This window comes from Salvelinus sp. IW2-2015, linkage group LG1, assembly GCF_002910315.2.
Source record: "Salvelinus sp. IW2-2015 linkage group LG1, ASM291031v2, whole genome shotgun sequence".
NCBI lineage: Eukaryota > Metazoa > Chordata > Actinopteri > Salmoniformes > Salmonidae > Salvelinus > Salvelinus sp. IW2-2015.
In genome coordinates this window covers 10,456,026-10,475,421 of record NC_036838.1, presented here as the reverse complement: position 1 = coordinate 10,475,421, position 19,396 = coordinate 10,456,026, and the positions used below count along the sequence as shown (strand labels likewise).

The 19,396-nt window shown below is 41.5% G+C and overlaps 1 protein-coding gene across 2 annotated transcripts in view; it reads left to right on the top strand.

Moving 5' to 3' along the window:
• Nucleotides 1-10,617, top strand: part of LOC111960770 (echinoderm microtubule-associated protein-like 6) — a 65,244-nt gene extending 54,627 nt beyond the window's left edge. For both annotated transcript variants that reach the window (XM_023982983.2, XM_023982976.2), the window contains 4 exons: nucleotides 2,953-3,056; nucleotides 5,906-6,059; nucleotides 6,226-6,326; nucleotides 6,754-10,617. In XM_023982983.2, coding sequence (XP_023838751.1) covers nucleotides 2,953-3,056; nucleotides 5,906-6,059; nucleotides 6,226-6,326; nucleotides 6,754-6,778 — 384 coding nt within the window. In that variant the 3' untranslated portion in view covers nucleotides 6,779-10,617. The remainder of the gene's footprint in view (nucleotides 1-2,952; nucleotides 3,057-5,905; nucleotides 6,060-6,225; nucleotides 6,327-6,753) is intronic.
• Nucleotides 10,618-19,396: the final 8,779 nt, after the last annotated feature.

The window sequence follows — 19,396 nt, the reverse complement described above, 5'->3', positions numbered from 1 at the left end:
TTATTGCCTTACCTCCTTGCTACATTTGCACACACTGTATACAGATTTTCTATTGTGTTATTGACTGTACGTTTGTTTATCCCATGTGTAACTCTGTGTTGTTTTTGTCGCACTGCTTTGCTTTATCTTGGCCAGGTCGCAGTTGTAAATGAGAACTTGTTCTCAACTGGTCTACCTGGTTATATAAAGGTGTTTTATTTGTATTTTTTAAAATGTACATTGCCTTTGGAAAGTATTCAGAACCCTTGACTTTTTCCACATTTTGTTACGTTACAGCCTTATTCTAAAAATGTTTTTTTTTAATTCTCAGCAATCTACACCCATACCTCATAATGACAAAGCGAAAACAAGTTTGCAAAAAAACAAATCTATTTGCAAATAAAAAAACGATACCTTATTTACATAAGTATTCATACCCTTTGCTATGAGACTCAAAATTGAGCTCAGTTGCATCCTGTTTCCATTGATCATCCTTGAGATGTTTCTACAACTTGATTGGAGTCCACCTGTGGTAAATTCAATTGATTGGACATGATTTGGAAAGGCACACACCTGTCTATATAATGTCCCACAGTTGACAGTGCATGTCAGAGCGAAAACCAAGCCATGAGGTCAAAGGAATTGTCCGTAGAGCTCCGAGTATTGTGTCGAGGGGCAGATCTGGGGAAGGGTACCACATTTACCCTTATTTTACCAGGTAAGTTGACTGAGAACACATTCTCATTTACAGCAACAACCTGGGGAATAGGTACAGGGAGATGAGGGGGGATGAATGAGCCAATTGTAAACTGGGGATGATTAGTTGGCCATGATGGTATGAAGGCTAGATTGGGAATTTAGCCAGGACACCGGGGTTAACACCCCTACTCTTACGGACACCAGTTTAACGTCCCATCCGAAAGACAGCACCCTACACAGGGCAATGTCCCCAATCACTGCGCCGGGGCATTGGGATATTATTTCTTTTTTTACCAATTGGTAGTTACATTCTTGTTCCATCGCAGCAACTCCCCTACGGACTCGAGAGAGGCGAAGGTCGAGAGCCGTGCGTCCCCCGAAACACTACTCTGTCAAGCCGCACTGCTTCTTGACACACTGCTCGCTTAACCTGCCGCACCAATGTGTCGGAGGAAACACCGTCCAACTGGTAACCGAAGTCCGATTGCGGGCGTCCGGCCTGCCACAAGGAGTCGCTAGAGCGCGATAGGACAAGGAAATCCCAGCCGGTCAAACCCTCCCCTAACCCGGAAGACGCTGGGCCAATTGTACGCTGCCTCGTGGGTCTCCCTGTCACAGCCGCTGCGCCACTCGGGAGGCCCCAGGTCCCCAAGTTTGGAACCACCAAGACTCTTCCTAGAGCTGGCCGCCCGGCCAAACTGAGCAATCAGGAGAAGAGCCTTGGTCAGAGAGGTGACCAAGAACCCAATGGTCAATCTGACAGAGCTCCAGAGTTCCTCTGTGGAGATGTGACAACCTTCCAGAAGGACAAACATCTCTGCAGCACTCCACCAATCAGGCCTTTATGGTAGAGTGGCCAGATGTAAGCCAATTCTTAGTAAAATGCACATGACAGCCCACTTGGAGTTTGCCAAACGTCACCTAAAGGACTCTCAGACTCTGTGAAACAAGATTATCTGGTCTGATGAAACCAAGATTGAATTTTTTTGGCCTGAATGCCAAGCGTCACATCTGGAGGAGCCCTGGCTCCATCCCTACGGTGAAGCATGATGGTGGCAGCATCCTGCTATGGGGATGTTTTTCAGCTGCAGGGACGGGGAGACTAGTCAGGATCGAGGCAAAGATGAACGGAGCAAAGTACAGAGAGATCTTTGATGAAAATCTGCCAGAGTGATCAGGACCTTAGACTGGGGCAAAGGTTCACAATCCAACAGGACAACGACCCTAAGCACACAGCCAAGACAAACACAGCAGTGGATTCAGGACATGTCTCTGAATGTCCTTGAGTGGCCCAGCCAGAGCCCAGACTTCAACCCGATTAAACATCTCTGGAGAGACCTGAAAATAGTTGTGCAGCGACGCTCCATATCCAACCTGACAGAGCTTGAGAGGATCTGCAGAGAAGAATGGGAGAAACTCTCCAAATACAGGTGTGCCAAGCTTGCAGCATCATACCCAAGAAGACTCGAGGCTGTAATCGCTGCCAAAGGTGCTTCAACAAAGTACTCTCAAAGTACTGAGTTAAGGGTCTCAATTTTATATATTTTTTTTTATAAATTAGCAAACATTTCTAAAAACCATTTTTTGCTTTGTCATTCATGGGGTATTGTGTGTAGATTGATGGAGAAAAACGAGTTCAAGTCAAGGGGTCTGAATACTTTCAGAATGCACTGTACCTAGCATAGAGTTAATTGAATGATGTGGTAATAAATGTTTTACTCACCTGAAAAGTTATTACGTTATCTGTTCAACAGCTTTATTATGTTATCTAGTTATTATTAAAGAGGCAATCTGCGTTTCAAACAGCAATAAAGCAGTAACCCGCCACTTTCTTAGTAAACAACGGAAGGATGGGGCTTGAGAAATGTATCCACTCTCAAATTCATAGATGGAGCTATGAATGCAAGGATGAGCCAATTATGAGATCAAAACGATAGCTAAAGCCTTTACTGTGTTTCATTACAATGACATTGTTTACCAACAGTGGAGTGAAACAAGCTTATATTTCGGGTTGTGTTGGAGTAAGACTACTGAACTAAGCTCATGAGACTTTTATATTCTTCAAGAATCAATGGCTGGACGTTATTCATTTTAAAGTCCGAAAAATGGATGTGTCAATCCCCAGATTGCCCCTTTTTAACTGGTTTAATTTGATTATTCATGAAAAAGTTATATTACTGAAAATGATTACATTAACCTGTGTTATTACGTTATCCATTGTTTACAACACCTCTTCACCTCACAGTAGCTGAATTGCGTGGGATGTCATTACAGGTATCCACAGGTACGTACAGTCGGCAGGTCCATGAGGTACCATCAGGAAAGATGGTAGCTGAGCAATCTGTGATTGAAAGGATCACTTGGGCAACCTGGACTAGGTAAGATGCTTCACGGTCTAAAACAGGTCAATTACAGTTGTAATCGGTTCATATTTATGTTCTAAAACAGCTTGCACAGAACGTTCCCGTAACATTCCCTAAAGGTTGTCATTTGGCGATTTGAAAAATGAACTTTTCCACAATGTTCAGGGAACTAAAAATGTGTTCTTCAGACCGGCGACAGGATAAAATGACCACGGGGGCATTTGAAATCGGCGATGGGGCACCGTTTTTTAAAGTTCTTGCATTGAAATGATATTGAATTTTTCTTATATCACGCTATACAACAATACAATTAAGTTCAAATGCTTTTGACCAAGAAGTGACAGGTTGGTGTGAAAATCTCTGCTGCGCTCTATCAGCACCATGTACAGCGACCTAAAAACTAAAGCAAGATTTGATATAAAAAACAACCAGCAACATTGTTTTCTTACCTTTTCTGAAGAGCCACAGTGTCCTTAAAAACAGTCTATAACTAATTACAAAAACACTTAATTGTGTTTCGAAATATAGCCTATTGTTATAGCCTATTGTTTTATTGTTTTTTACTTTCCTAAAACAATAATTGTCCACCTCATGGTTCAGCTGACAGAGATTTGAGCACTAAATACATCAGGGCATTGCATGCATCGGCCTATTGGCGTAAGTATTAAAAAAGAGAATGGCCTCTCTAGTGGCATAGCGGTCTAAGGGGTTCGATCCCAGGCTAGGTCACATCCGGCCGTGACCGGGAGTCCCTTAGGGCGTTGCACAATTGGCCCAGCGTTGTCCGGGTTAGGTTTGGCCGGGGGGGCTTTACTTGGCTCATCGCGCTCTAGCGACGCCTTGTGGCGGGCCGGGTGCCTGCAGGCTGACTTCGGTCGTCAGCTGAACGGTATTTCCGCTGATACATGGGTGTAGCTGGCATTAATCCACACCTCAGTTTAGCTGTCAGTCATTTAAAGAGCCTGTGCGCACTGCCTTCATACCATATGCCTGCAGTATATTAGGCTAATACTCACACCAAACCTTCGCAAAAGTTTCTAAACTTTATAAGAGTAATTTCAAAAGTAATTCAAGCCATTGTTTCTAGGGAAAAACGAGCAGGATATTATATTGCGGCAAACCCAACATTACAGTTGGAACTTAATTTGGCCAAAGAAAACGGCTCAACAGAATGAAAAAAAACACACTTGTGAACTGGTTTAAACCTTCACAAAGGTTTTGAACCGGCTATATTGCAGCAATTACCAAGAAAGGCTAGTGTCTAACTTACCCAACAAATGACAGAAATAGGCTAATGATATTTATTTTATGACAGGCCTACTTATAATCTTCAACTAAATACAGAGCACACAATTAAAAAGACAGATCAATCTTATTTTAACAAAATAAAACAAAACACATTTTGCATATAAAAAATAACTGGTTTGGATTCATAAATAGGCCTACAATAATAACAATGATATACAATAATGATAAAATACGAAAACATTTATAAATTAATGTTCCAAAATTACACCCTACGGGAATAGCGAGTCCACTGCAATATTAAAACTCTTGTAGCAGGGCTCCAGACTAACAATTTCAAGTTTTTCAGTTGGTGGCATCAGCCCATGATTTGGTCGCACCAATTGTTTTCAGGCAAAACGCATTAGTACACCTATCATCTTATAAAGTAATACACAGTGATTTACAAAAAATTATGTAATAGACTACTGAGATGGTATTGAAAAAATACGTTATTTCATAATTTTGTGATGTTTTGATTCTAAATATTTTAATGTGCAACCTAATCCAGTAATTGTCATGCATTTTGGGTAGACAATTATGCTATTGTTGTTATATTATTACTGTTAAAATAGTGTTCCTGAATTTTCAAATTTTTGGGGGGGTTCAGTAAAAAGGAATTTGCATGCATCTTTATGTACTCTAAATCATAACCTAATTTATTTGGGGCCAATTCACCACCTGAGTATGTAAACTCAAAACACATGAGTTAGATAACTAACTCTAAAGATAATACCACTTATAGTAGCCATCTATTAATCTAACAGTACATTTAATATCCCCAAAAACTTTGCAGTTGTAGCCTACTGTCCAATGAGACCTATGGCCGCAGTCTGGAGCCTTGCTTTTATAGGCTTTTCACTATAGGCATACTCTCTAAATGTTGTTTAATTTCAATGAAAAAGGCCTCCTTTCTCTCTCTCCTCGGCAGCAGGGCATCCCCGGCCAACTTGGCTGGCTACAACTGTATTTATCGGCTTTTCATTTATTTTGTCGGCCAAAAAGACAGAATTTACCAGCTAACGGAAACCCTGCTCCCCAGTGGCTTTCTAAAGCCCGCCTACACACACTGCAGCGCACACAGCGCAGCGGAGATACAGATTTTGCAGCAACCTGTCACTCAATCATTTGAACTGTTTTGATATTTTTATATAGGGACATCAAACTTAAACTGATGGGGCACAAATTTCAACTGAGGAGGCTAAGCCCCATTTTGCCCCCTCGTGGAGCCGGGTACGGGTTTATTTCTAGCTGCTTGACACTCTAAAATGTTAACTTTTCTACCTCTGTGTTTTATTAGTCTGTCATGACGGACCGTTAACATTTAGCTGACCAGCGCACATGAGTTTTGGTTCTGGGTCTGATATGTATTATATTGATTTGTGCCAGAAGTCATTATCACTTAAGTACACTGATGATACACATTATTCCATTTGATGACTCAACTTCGATCATAATAATAAATATATAATGACAGTATTCAACATGTACAGACCATCCCCAATATTATGCCATATATTTTTTTTTCAATTAACGTTACGTTTTTACAGTAAACACAACCATTCTGCTTGCTTTCACAGTGTACTAGGAGATGAGGTGCTGGGGGTGTGGCCGCGAAATGCTGAAAAGGCTGATGTCAATTGTGCTTGCGTCTCTCATGCCGGCCTCAATGTAGTCACCGGGGATGACTTTGGCCTCGTCAAGCTATTTGACTTTCCATGCATAGAAAAATTTGTAAGCATTTTCTGTGTGACTACCAATGTACACCCATTTTATTGATATTATAAAATGAACCCCATAGTCTTAGACTTGAGAATGTGAATATGTATATTTTCTGCAGTTGAAATACTAATTATTCTACTTATAATAATATAACTATTAAACATCTATCCTTTCATAGGCCAAACACAAGCGCTACTTCGGCCACTCGGCTCATGTGACAAATATTCGTTTCTCCTACGATGACAAATATGTGATCAGTGCAGGTGGCAATGACTGCAGGTAAGTAAAATAAAAAATAATTACATGTATGTAACCATGGTTCCCTGAGGGAGGGGAATGAGACAACTTTAAGTATGCGATATCCCACAGATGTCAGATGTAACAAAAAGTTTCCCAAGGGATATAAGGATGTGGCACAATAAGTTTAGACTCTCCATAACGAGCAATGAGGACAGGGCTATACTAGTGGAACTATCTGGGTAGTGTTCAATAGGTACCAATTTTCTGTTGCAAAACTTCCCTAACGAACTCGACCCTGGTGTTATGTTCCATTCCCCTCCTTCAGGGAACCAATATTACACACTAAAATGGATGGCTTGACTATTTACTCTGTTATGCTGTTTGAACCGAATAAAAGGAATATAATATAAAATTATGAGATTCAAAAATAATTATTACTAATATTACTTTTGTTTCTCGCACACAGTTTGTTTGTATGGAAATGCCTGTGATTAAGTGTCACCAATTCTCACTGGATCTCTTCAGATGCAAAGAAAGGATCCGGATGCCTCAATCTGAGCTGCTGCATGCCTGAAATGCTGCATTTACACATTTGTGAACTAATAATGACCTTGACCAATGCAAATTAGCTCTAAACTGGAATCAAGAAAACAACATTGTTATTGTGATAGAACATACAGTTCTCTAAACGTTGACTGATTGATTGTCATCTGGTGGTACATGGCAATGTCTCAGGGGATACAGTACTTAATATGTTATGAATATAATTCAGTTTGAATTCCCGTATTACACTTGAAGTTTTGGGAATAATGAATTGTGATTGTGACAATTGATTTATTTGTTTGTGCAAATAAGTATACGGTATTGATAATGATAATAATTAGTGTAAACGCTTTTTATTACAGAGACAAATCTCAGTGATATAGAGCAAGTTTCAGAAATGCGATGAGAATCTGTTTCATCGACAGTGTGATATTTTGGAAGTGAAAAATATAGGTTACAAGTATACTGTAAAACATATTAGGCGTATTCACTGAGAGTAATGTAAGGCACAACATTCAAGAGGACATATTTCAGAGGGTCAAATGGTGTTGTACCACCCAAATTTTTGTTCAACTTTTTTTCCCATGCTTAACACATGAAATGGCAAGAACCATGGTCAAGTCAATTTGTTATATAAACACGGTCTTCAGCCATTAATGCATGATGTTTAAGTGCCTTTAAGAAATGATTCTCAAATGATCACTTGACATTTTTTATACAGTTCTGGTGCTATAGAACATGTAGTCATAGGGCTTTTATAAAGTTAGTCGTATTGATGTTATGTATGTTTTCTTCTTTATTATTCTTGTACATTGACCAAAACATATTATACTCTTACTTGTAGCTTTTCCTCTTCAAATATATCCAAATGCATGGAACTCAGGAGCCATACAAGGCATTAAAGGGGAACTTTAACTAAAAGTCATGACTTGACATTGTGCCCCCTAAAGATACCATTACGTGGCCATTCCTGCCAATCAACATGTTCCTATATCCATGGTGAATTTTTCAAAATAACCATACCATTTTAAATAAACCGCATTTAATCCAACTATCATTTTTAGTTGAAATACCCTTTTTAGTACTGTGATAAAGTTTATTGTACAATTTTCAATGTGCACTTTGTTTTTGTTATTGTATCGACTTTGGCCGGGATTCAATATAAGGTGTGTTATAGAGCAACACACTCTTTAGTCGACATCGGCAGCGTTTACCATGAATGCGCTCTCCGCAAATGACTGGGACGTTGCCTTTAAAAGGTGCATTGTCGGCTGCACTGCTCTATAATGCGCATTGGATTGAATGCCATCCTTTATTTCCTAAGAATATGTTTAGTATGCAATATGCCAATCAGAAAAGCAGTCAGTGGGCCTCAATCTTCACATGGACAGAAATGTTGTGTATTTGTTGTTTAGAAAATGAATTTGTAAAACCCATGCTTATCAAACATGCATAAGTACCTTAATCTATTTTAAAGGAGAATGTGAGTCAAGGACAAGCATCATTGAAAAAAACAGCAAGTGAATAATTTGTTGATTATGAGATGACAAGTTTTTTTTTTAAATACATATTTGAATTATTACTGTCCAAATGCATACATGATACTGTCAGTAGTTAGGAACTTAAATGTTGCCATTTATTTTGGTCTTCTTAACGAGTTCTAGTTCTCTGAAAAGGCCATTGCGGAAAAGCCACATGTGGATCACCTGAAGTGTTCTAAAAACACATTTTCATGTGATCACATGTGAAAATGTGATCATGTGACGTGTTCCAAAAACACACATTTTCACATGAGAAATGTCACATATCTATCTACATGTGAAATCGTGTTTTTTCTGTAAGGGGGGTATTTGTGTGCACCAAATAACTAACTGAGCATAAAAATATTTCTGGAAACTGAAATGTTCGTGAAAAAATATACATTATTAACCTAAACACAAATGTGTGCTGCACTCGATTGATAAATGAGACCCACTGTGTGAAAATGACTATGGGATCCAACCTTTTCTGCTTTTCTGTCTACCTTCATTTTTATGTCCATGCCATTCTTGCTGACATACACTGGCCTGACACAACTTTGAGCTGGGTTGTGTTCATGAGGAAACACCGCTATGCAACGGAAAACAAACAATTGTTTTTTACTGGACCAGTGCAGGTAGTCCCTCCAACTTTCAGTCGGCTTTCTTCAGTTTGGTGCTGAATGAACACAACCCTGATGTTCTTTTGGCCATAGAATTGATTAGAAAATGATTTGGCTATCAATGTGATATTGTTGTGTGTGTGTGTGTGTGTGTTTTAGATTAACTTTGGTACAGTTGTCTGCATTGTAGAGAATAGTTTTTGTAATATGTCCAGGTTATTCAATATTTATATAGTAATGTAAAAAGCATGAATTTATTCAGACATTCCAAATATATGTGGTGACCGGTAATACATTTATGACAAAAGTATGTTTTCAAAATGAAATAGAACAAGTAAGTGATGGGGGGTGTAGTGCGCCAAGAAGTCCCTCCAAAGTGGTTTATTTTCATAGAACTGCGCAACCAAATAGTCTGTTCTGTTCATACTTGTACAATGTCTACTGGCCATGGATACTTGCCATCATCTGAAGTTGCTACCCTCCAGGCAGAATTTGATTGAGTCAACATAGTTTCTTCATTACTCAACATACATCAACATGTCTAGTTGGTTCAATTTTCTAATTCATTCATTCGTTTTTGTCTCATTGAAACACACATTTATCTTGTACCAAAACCGTATGTTGAACAGACATTTTTCCCTGGCAGGTAGCTTTACTTGCCAACTGATTAACAATCATTCATCCAGTTGTGTCTAAGGGCTGGATTCAATCCATGTTGTGGAAGTATCACGGAAGATCTGCGTTAAAATGTAAAGGTCATTTCTGATTGAGCCGACATATGCAGCGCTTACCGTGAATGCAGCCTCCACGTACACGGCAACATTGCCTTTAAATTTCAATCAAGATATAACTCGGATCTTCTGCGATACGGATTGAATCTAGCCCTAACTTGGTTTTGGAAACAGAAGGTCAAACAAACATGGGGGAGTGTTTGACAGGTGTTGCCACTAGTCATTCCGTCACTGTAACTAGAGGCGTCATGCAGGCACCCCAAAAATCTGAGGGGCACAAAGTACGTGAGGATTGCTGGGGGGGTGGAGAATTTGAGAAGTTGAAGAATGTTGTATTTTTCAAACACCTGAAACAGATTTTTCCTGCAAACCAAAGCCATAATCATTATGCTTAATTCTTAATTGCATATCTAATCATACCTCTTGAGTTGTCTGTATCCTCCTGACTGGTGGTTATTTTTTTAAAGAAACTAAATTTACTTTTCTGTATAAATCTGGGTAAAAGATTGAAAGGAATGTGAGTCTTATTCAGTACATTTAGAAATTGCTTGCTTTTCTAAAGTCTGCCAACCTTGCCAGGAGGCATGCCAGCTAAGATAGTTAGACAAGCTAGCTATTCTAACTTGATTGATAGCCCGAAATGGTTAGGTTCCCAATCTCATAACTATCTGGGCTAGCTAAAGCCAACTTCATAAAATTGCTAGGTGGCTGGTAGTATTACAGAGAAACAACAACAACAACAAAAATCAATCTGAGGGCATGACGCCTCTGAGTCTGACAAACTGTTATCTAAAACACATCCACTCCCATTTGACTGATCAGAATCAAGTATTCAACAAAGCCATGGTGATTATGTCATCAATGTATGTAAAAAAAGTGGTTTCAAAAGTGAATTAAATGAGGTACTGAGTGATTATCTTTGTCTTTCTATTCGTCTTTGTCTTCCATTTATTGTAATTGTCTACGAATATTATTTTTCAGACAGCTACATACAAAAGTTTTTCTAAGACTTCACCTTTTTAGGGTGAATGAAAAAAAGTTGCAACACAATCGCTGTTTAGTGTTATTACAACAGTCCTATGCCATTCTTTGTGAGACTGCTTAAAGGTCATGTTAGCAGTTGATGTTATTCTTAAATAACACAGAACCCAAAGCAAATCAGGGAGAGAAAAATATATTTATTTGAGAAGGTGTTAGGAATTTTGTTAATAAATAATTAAAACAATTTCTAGCTTTAGATAAAACTATAACTAACTGAACTCTGCACGCCTAGTGAAAAGAGATTTGTGTTGTGGGTTATAAAATAAGCAGAAAGGGTCGTTAAACTATGGTTGAACTGACCCAACTTAGCCCTGAGATGTTTAGATAAGGCTGTGGGTAACTTTTTAGGTCTTCCATTATCTTGAGTTGTCTGCTAAWGTGGTAATAAATTATAGTGAGCCTTCAGGAGAATAGATTATATTGTGTGTCATGTGTGTGCGCTGGGAAGTTGGAATGAACTTTTGAACCTGTTTTCTATTAGTCAGGACAAGGAGACTTATTCTGTAACCTATGACGTCATATCTTGTATATAAACCTGTTGTTTATGATCAAATGGTAGCGTGCTCCGAGAATAAATACTATTATCTAATTTTAATAAGACTGTATCCTGTCTATTTTATGTTAATAAGTATCTTACAAATTCTTATAAATAGACAGATTGAATTTAATGAATGAGTACATTAGAGGAATTATTTAATTCCACTAACAGAAGGACAAATCATAGATGTTATGCTGAGAAGTAGACGTTCAGTCTTTCCTGTCCTCAGATTGCATAGTGGAGAAGGTACGGTGGGATTCAAAATGGTCGGTGATCTGTTTGTTAGCTTCTCTGGGATATGTGGGATGCTAACGTCCCACTTGGCCAAAAGCCAGTAAAAATGCAGAGCACTAAATTCAAATAAATTACTATAAAAATCTAACTTTCATGAAATCACACATGAAAGACACCAAATTAAAGCTACACTTGTTGTGAATCCAGCCAACATGTCTGATTTCAAAAAGGATTTACGGCGAAAGCACACCAAACAATTATGTTAGGTCAGTACATAGCCACAGAAAAACACAGCCATTTTTCCAGCCAAAGAGAGGAGTAACAAAAAGCAGAAAGAGATAAAATTAATTACTAACCTTTGATGATCTTCATCAGATGACACTCATAGGACTTCATGTTACACAATACATGTATGTTTTGTTCGGTAAAGTTCATATTTATATCCAAAAATCAGAGTTTAGGCGGAACGCTACTGTCTCACTTGGCCAAAAGCCAGAGAAAATGCAGAGCGCCATATTCAAATAAATTACTATAAAATGTGTTAAATCACACATGAAAGATACCAAATTTAAGCTACACTAGTTGTGAATCCACCGAACATGTCAGAATTCAAATAGGCTTTTCGGCGAAAGCAAATGATGCTATTTTCTGAGGATAGCAACAGAGTAAACAAAGAGAGAGGCATATTTCAACCCTGCAGGCGCGACACAAAACGCAGAAATAAAAAATATAAATCATGCCTTACCTTTGACGAGCTTCTGTTTTTGGCACTCCAATATGTCCCTTAAACATCACAAATGGTCTTTTTGTTCGATTAATTCCGTCGATATATATCCAAAATGTCCATTTATTTGGCGCGTTTGATCCAGAAAAACACCGGTTCCAAATTGCGAAACGTGACTACAAAATATCTCAAAAGTTACCTGTAAACTTTGCCAAAACATTTCAAACTACTTTTGTAATACAACTTTAGGTATTTTTTAACGTAAATAATTGCTCAAATTGAAGACGGGATGATCTGTGGTCAATACAGGATTAAAACAAACTGTAGCTAGCCTTCTGGTCATGCGCCTCTAACAAACAAGACACTTCCAGTAACCCTAGTTCAAGATGGCCGTACTTCTTCATTACACAAAGGAAAAAACCTCAACCAATCTCTAAAGACTGTTGACATCCAGTGGAAGCGGTAGGAACTGCAAGAAGGTCAATTATCCGAGCTGGGCATCTCCGGCGCGGCCCACGCTTGGATTGCGTCCTACCTGACAGGTCGCTCCTACCAGGTGGCGTGGCGAGAATCTGTCTCCGCACCACGTGCTTCTCACCACTGTGTGTCCCCAGGGCTCTGTTCTAGGCCCTCTCCTATTCTCGCTATACACCAAGTCACTTGGCTCTGTCATATCCTCACATGGTCTCTCCTATCATTGCTATGCAGACGACACACAATTAATCTTCTCCTTTCCCCCCTCTGATAACCGTGGTTGAATCGCATCTCTGCATGTCTGGCAGACATATCAGTGTGGATGACGGATCACCACCTCAAGCTGAACCTCGGCAAGACGGAGCTGCTCTTCCTCCCGGGGAAGAGCTGCCCGTTCCATGATCTCGCCATCACGGTTGACAACTCCATTGTGTCCTCCTCCCAGAGTGCTAAGAACCTTGGCGTGATCCTGGACAACACCCTGTCGTTCTCAACTAACATCAAGGTGTGACCCGTTCCTGTAGGTTCATGCTCTACAACATTCGCAGAGTACGACCCTGCCTCACGCAGGAAGCGGCGCAGGTCCTAATCCAGGCACTTGTCATCTCCCGTCTGGATTACTGCAACTCGCTGTTGGCTGGGCTCCCTGCCTGTGCCATTAAACCCCTACAACTCATCCAGAACGCCGCAGCCCGTCTGGTGTTCAACTTTCCCAAGTTCTCTCACGTCACCCCGTTCCTCCGCTCTCTCCACTGGCTTCCAGTTGAAGCTCGCATCCGCTACAAGACCATGGTGCTTGCCTACGGAGCTGTGAGGGGAACGGCACCTCCGTACCTTCAGGCTCTGATCAGGCCCTACACCCAAACAAGGGCACTGCGTTCAACCACCTCTGGCCTGCTCGCCTCCCTACCTCTGAGGAAGTACAGTTCCCGCTCAGCCCAGTCAAAACTGTTCGCTGCTCTGGCACCCCAATGGTGGAACAAACTCCCTCACGACGCCAGGTCAGCGGAGTCAATCACCACCTTCCGGAGACACCTGAAACCCCACCTCTTAAGGAATACCTAGGATAGGATAAAGTAATCCTTCTAACCCCCCCCCCTTAAAAGAGTTAGATGCACTATTGTAAAGTGGTGTTCCACTGGATATCATAAGGTGAATGCACCAATTTTGTAAGTCGCTCTGGATAAGAGCGTCTGCTAAATGACTTAAATGTAAATGTAAATGTAATTAGAAATCTGGATTCCCAATGAAAATCCATTGAAAAAAAAGTGACTGAAAGAGAGTGACTGAATCTGAATGGTTTGTCCTCGAGGTTTCGCCTGCTAAATAAGTTATGTTATACTCACAGACATGATTCAAACAGTTTTAGAAACTTCAGAGTGTTTTCTATCCACATCTACTAACAATATGCATATCTTATCTTCTGGGGATGAGTAGCTGGCAGTTGAATTTGGGTATGCTTTTCATCCAAACATGAAACTTGGGCAAGTTGGGCAAGTTGCTGCAGGGGGTGATGAAATATTGGCTGGGGTAGGGGTAGCCAGGTGGAAAGCATGGCCAGTCGTAGCAAAATGCTTATTGAAATTATTAATTATCGTAGATTTATCAATGGTGACAGTGTTACCTAGCCTCAGTGCAGTGGGCAGCTGGGAGGAGGTGCTCTTAATCTCCATGGACTTTACAGTGTCCCAAAACGTTTTGGAATTAGTGCTACAGGATGCAAATTTCTGTTTGAAAAAGCTAGCCTTAGCTTGGGGTGAACCAAGGGCTATATCTGTTCTTAGTTTTACATTTTTCGAATAGGGCATGCTTATTTAATATGGCGAGGAAAGCCCTTTTAAAAGCATCCAGGCATCCTCTACTGACGGGATGAGGTCAATATCTTTCACTACCTTCACTTCAGCAGTAATAAATTCATGAACTTCTTTGAGGAAAAGATCATGATCATTAGAAAGCAAATTACGGACTCCTCTTTAAATCTGTGTATTCCTCCAAACCTCAGCTGTCCTGAGTCTGCACAACTCTGCCAGGACCTAGGATCAAGAGAGACACTCAAGTGTTTTAGTACTATATCTCTTGACACAATGGTGAAAATAATCATGGCCTTTAAACCTTCAAGCTGCATATTGGACCCTATTCCAACTAAACTACTTAAAGAGCTGCATCATGTGCTTGGCCCTCCTATGTTGAACATAATAAACGACTCTCTATCCACCGGATGTGTACCAAACTCACTAAAAGTGGCAGTAATAAAGCCTCTCTTGAAAAAGCCAAACCTTGACCCAGAAAATATAAAAAACTATCGGCCTATATCGAATCTTCCATTCCTCTCAAAAATTTTAGAAAAAGCTGTTGCCCAGCAACTCACTGCCTTCCTGAAGACAAACAATGTATACGAAATGCTTCAGTCTGGTTTTAGACCCCATCATAGCACTGAGACTGCACTTGTGAAGGTGGTAAATGACCTTTTAATGGCGTCAGACCGAGGCTCTGCATCTGTCCTCATGCTCCTAGACTTTAGTGCTGCCTTTGATACCATCGATCACCAAATTCTTTTGGAGAGATTGGAATCTCAAATTGGTCTACACGGACAAGTTCTGGCCTGGTTTAGATCTTATCTGTCGGAAAGATATGTTTGCCTCTGTGAATGGTTTGTGCTCTGACAAATCAACTGTACATTTCGGTGTTCCTCAAGGTTCTGTTTTAGGACCACTATTGTTTTCACTATATATTTTACCTCTTGGGGATGTCATTCGAAAACATAATGTTAACTTTCACTGCTATGTGGATGACACACAGCTGTACATTTCAATGAAACATGGTAAAGCCCCAAAATTGCCCTCGCTAGAAGCCTGTGTTTCAGACATAAGGAAGTGGATGGCTGAAAACGTTCTACTTTTAAACTCGGACAAAACAGAGATGCTTGTTCTAGGTCCCAAGAAACAAATAGATCTTCTGTTGAATCTGACAATTAATCTTGATGGTTGTAAAGTCGTGCTCAAATAAAACTGTGAAGGACCTCGGCGTTACTCTGGACCCTGATCTCTCTTTTGACGAACATATCAAGACTGTTTCTGTCCAAAAAGATGCAGAAAAATGTATCCATGCTTTTGTTACTTCTAGGTTAGACTGCTGAAATGGCTTTCCGGCTACCCGGATAAAGCACTAAATAAACTTCAGTTAGTGCTAAATACGGCTGCTAGAATCCTGACTAGAACCCCAAAATTTGATCATATTACTCCAGTGCTAGCCTCCTACACTGGCTTCCTGTTAAGGCAAGGGCTGATTTCAAGGTTTTACTGCTAACCTACAAAGCATTACATGGGCTTGCTCCTACTATCGTTCCGATTGGTCCCTCGTACACGTACGCTAGGTCACAAGACGCAGGCCTCCTAATTGTCCCTAGAATTTTCTAAGCAAACAGCTGGAGGCAGGGCTTTCTCCTATAGATCTAAATTTTTATGGAATGGTCTGCCTACCCATGTGAGAGACGCAGACTCGGTCTCAACTTTTAAGTCTTACTGAAGACTCATCTCTTCAGTGGGTCATATGATTGAGTGTAGTCTGGCCCAGGAGTGTGAAGGTGAACGGAAAGGCTCTGGAGCAACGACGCCTTGCTGTCTCTACCTGGCCGGTTCCCTCTCTCCACTGGGATTCTCTGCCTCTAACCCTATTACAGGGCTGAGTCACTGGCTTACTGGTGCTCTTTCAAGCCGTCCCTAGGAGGGGTGCGTCACTTGAGTGGGTTGAGTCACTGACGTGATCTTCCTGTCTGGGTTGGCGCCCCCTTGGTTGTGCCGTGGCGGAGATCTTTGTGGCTATACTCGGCGTTGTCTCAGGATGGTGGTTGGTGGTTGAAGATATCCCTCTAGTGATGTGGGGCTGTGCTTTGGCAAAGTGGGTGGGGTTATATCCTTCCTGTTTGGCCCTGTCCGGGGTATCATCGGATGGGGCCACAGTGTCTCCTGACCCCTCCTGTCTCAGCTCCAGAATTTATGCTGCAGTAGTTTATGTGTCGGGGGCTAGGGTCAGCTTGTTATATCTGGAGTATTCTCCTGTCTATCCGGTGTCCTGTGTGAATTTAAGTATGCTCTCTCTATTCTCTCTTTCTCTCTTTCTTTCTCTCTCTCGAGGACCTGAAGCCCTAGGAACCATGCCTCAGGACTACCTGGCATGATGACTCCTTGCTGTCCCAGTCCACCTGGCCGTGCTGCTGCTCCAGCTTCAACTGTTCTCCTGCGGCTATGGACCCTGACCTGTTCACGCGGACGTGCTACCTGTCCAGACCTGCTGTTTTTCAATTCTCTAGAGACCGCAGGAGCGGTAGAGATACTCTTAATGATCGGCTATGAAAAGCCAACTGACATTTTACTCCTGAGGTGCTGACTTGCTGCACCCTCAACAACTACTGTGATTATTATTTTTGACCATGCTGTCATTTATGAACATTTGAACATCTTGGCCATGTTCTGTTATAAATCTCCCACCGGCACAGCCAGAAGAGGACTGGCCACCCCTCATAGCCTGGTTCTTCTCTAGGTTTCTTCCTAGGTTTTGCCTTTCTAGGGAGTTTTTCCTAGCCACCGTGCTTCTTCTACACCTGCATTGCTTGCTGTTTGGGGTTTTAGGCTGGGTTTCTGTACAGCACTTTGAGATATCAGCTGATGTAAGAAGGGCTATATAAATACATTTGATTTGATTTGATTCCAGGATACCCGGGCCAGGTTGATTAGAAAGGCCTGCTTGCTGAAGTGTTTTACAGTGATGAGGAGTGGACGTTTGACCGTGGACCCATTTCACATGTAGGCAATGAGGCAGTGATCGCTAAGATCCTGGTTGAAGACAGCAGAGGTGTATTTAGAGGGCATGTTGGTCAGGATAATATCTAAGAGGGTGCCCATGGTTATGGATTTAGGGTTGTACCTGGTAGGTTCCTTAATAATTTGTGTTAGATTGAGGGCATCTAGCTTAGATTGTAGGACGGCCGGGGTATTAAGCATATCCCAGTTTAGGTCACCTAACAGTAGGAACTCTGAAGATAGATGGGGAGTAATCAATTCACATATGGTGTACAGGGCACAGCTGGGGGCTGAGGGGGGTCTATAACAAGCAGCAACGGTAAGACTTGTTTCTGGAAAGGTGGATTTTTAAAAGTAGAAGCTCAAATTGTTTGGGCACAGACCTGGATAGTATGACAGAACTCTGCAGAATATCTCTGCAGTAGATTACAACTCCGCCCCCTTTGGCAGTTCTATCTTGTCAGAAAATGCAGTTGGGGGTGAAAATGTCCGATTTTTTTGTGGCCTTCCTAAGCCAGGATTCAGACACGGCTAGGACATCAGGGTTGGCGGAGTGTGCTAAAGCAGTGAAAAAAATTTAGGAGGAAGCTTCTGATGTTAACATGCATGAAAGGCTTTTACGGTTACTGAAGTCAACAAATGAGAGCGCCTGGGGAATAGGTGTGGTGCTGGGGGCTGCAGGGCCTGGGTTAACCTCTACATCACCAGAGGAACAGAGGAGGAGTAGGATAAGAATACGGCTAAAGGCTATAAGAACAGGTCGTCTAGTGCATTCGGAACAGAGAGTAAAAGGAGCAGATTTCTGGGCGCGGAAGAATAGATTCAGGGCATAATGTACAGACAAGGGTATGGTAGGATGTGAGTACAGTGGAGGTAAACCTAGGCATTGAGTGACGATGAGAGAGGTTTTGTCTCTAGAGGCACCAGTTAAGCCAGGTGAGGTAACCGCATGTGTGGGGGGTGGGACAAAAGAGCTATCTAAGCCATGCTGTGCTGGGGGCTCTACAGTGAAATAATACCATAATAACTAACCAAAACAACAATTGACAAGGCATATTGACATTAGGGAGAGGCATGTGTAGCCGAGTGATCACAGAGTCCAATGAGCAGCAATAGGTGAGTCAGGGAGCCGTTTGGTAGTCGCTACTACGCTAGGCGAGCTGGAGACACGGCGATTCAGAAAGCTAGCGGGACGGGGCTAGCAGATGGGCCTTCGGCGACGTCGCAACGGAAAAGCCTGTTGAAACCACATCGGACGATTACGTCGGCAGACCAGTCGTGATGGATCGTCGGGGCTCCGTGTCGGCAATAAAGGGTCCTGGCCAATTGGCAGAAGAGGTATTGTAGCCCAAGAATTAGCTGGTAGACCTCTTTTTCTAGCCGGCAGATGGGCCTAGCTCAAGGCTAGCTCAAGGCTAACTGGTGCTTGCTTCGGGACAGAGGCGTTAGCCAGCAGTAGCCACTCGATTGCAGCTAGCTAGCTGCTATGATCCGGTGTAATGATCAAGGGCTTGCGGCAGGAATCCGGTGATGTGGTAGAGAAAAAGCAGTCCGAAATGCTCTGGTTTGATATCGCGCTGTGCAGACTTGCAGGTATTGACCGAGCTGAAGCTGGCTGGTGTCCGAGTTTACGGTGAAGATCACTAGCAGTGGCTAACTGACTACTAGCTATTAGCTAGTTAGCTGAATAGCTTCTGAAGGGGGTTCCGATTCTAAAGTATAAAAAAAGCAGATCCGTACCACATTGGGTGAGGCGGGTTGCAGGAAAATATATATTCAGTTCGTAGATGGAAAGTGAGATTAAAATATATACGGAATACATACGAAAAAAACAAGGAAAATGTCTATTTACACGTACAAAACGGGACAAGACAAAACACACGTC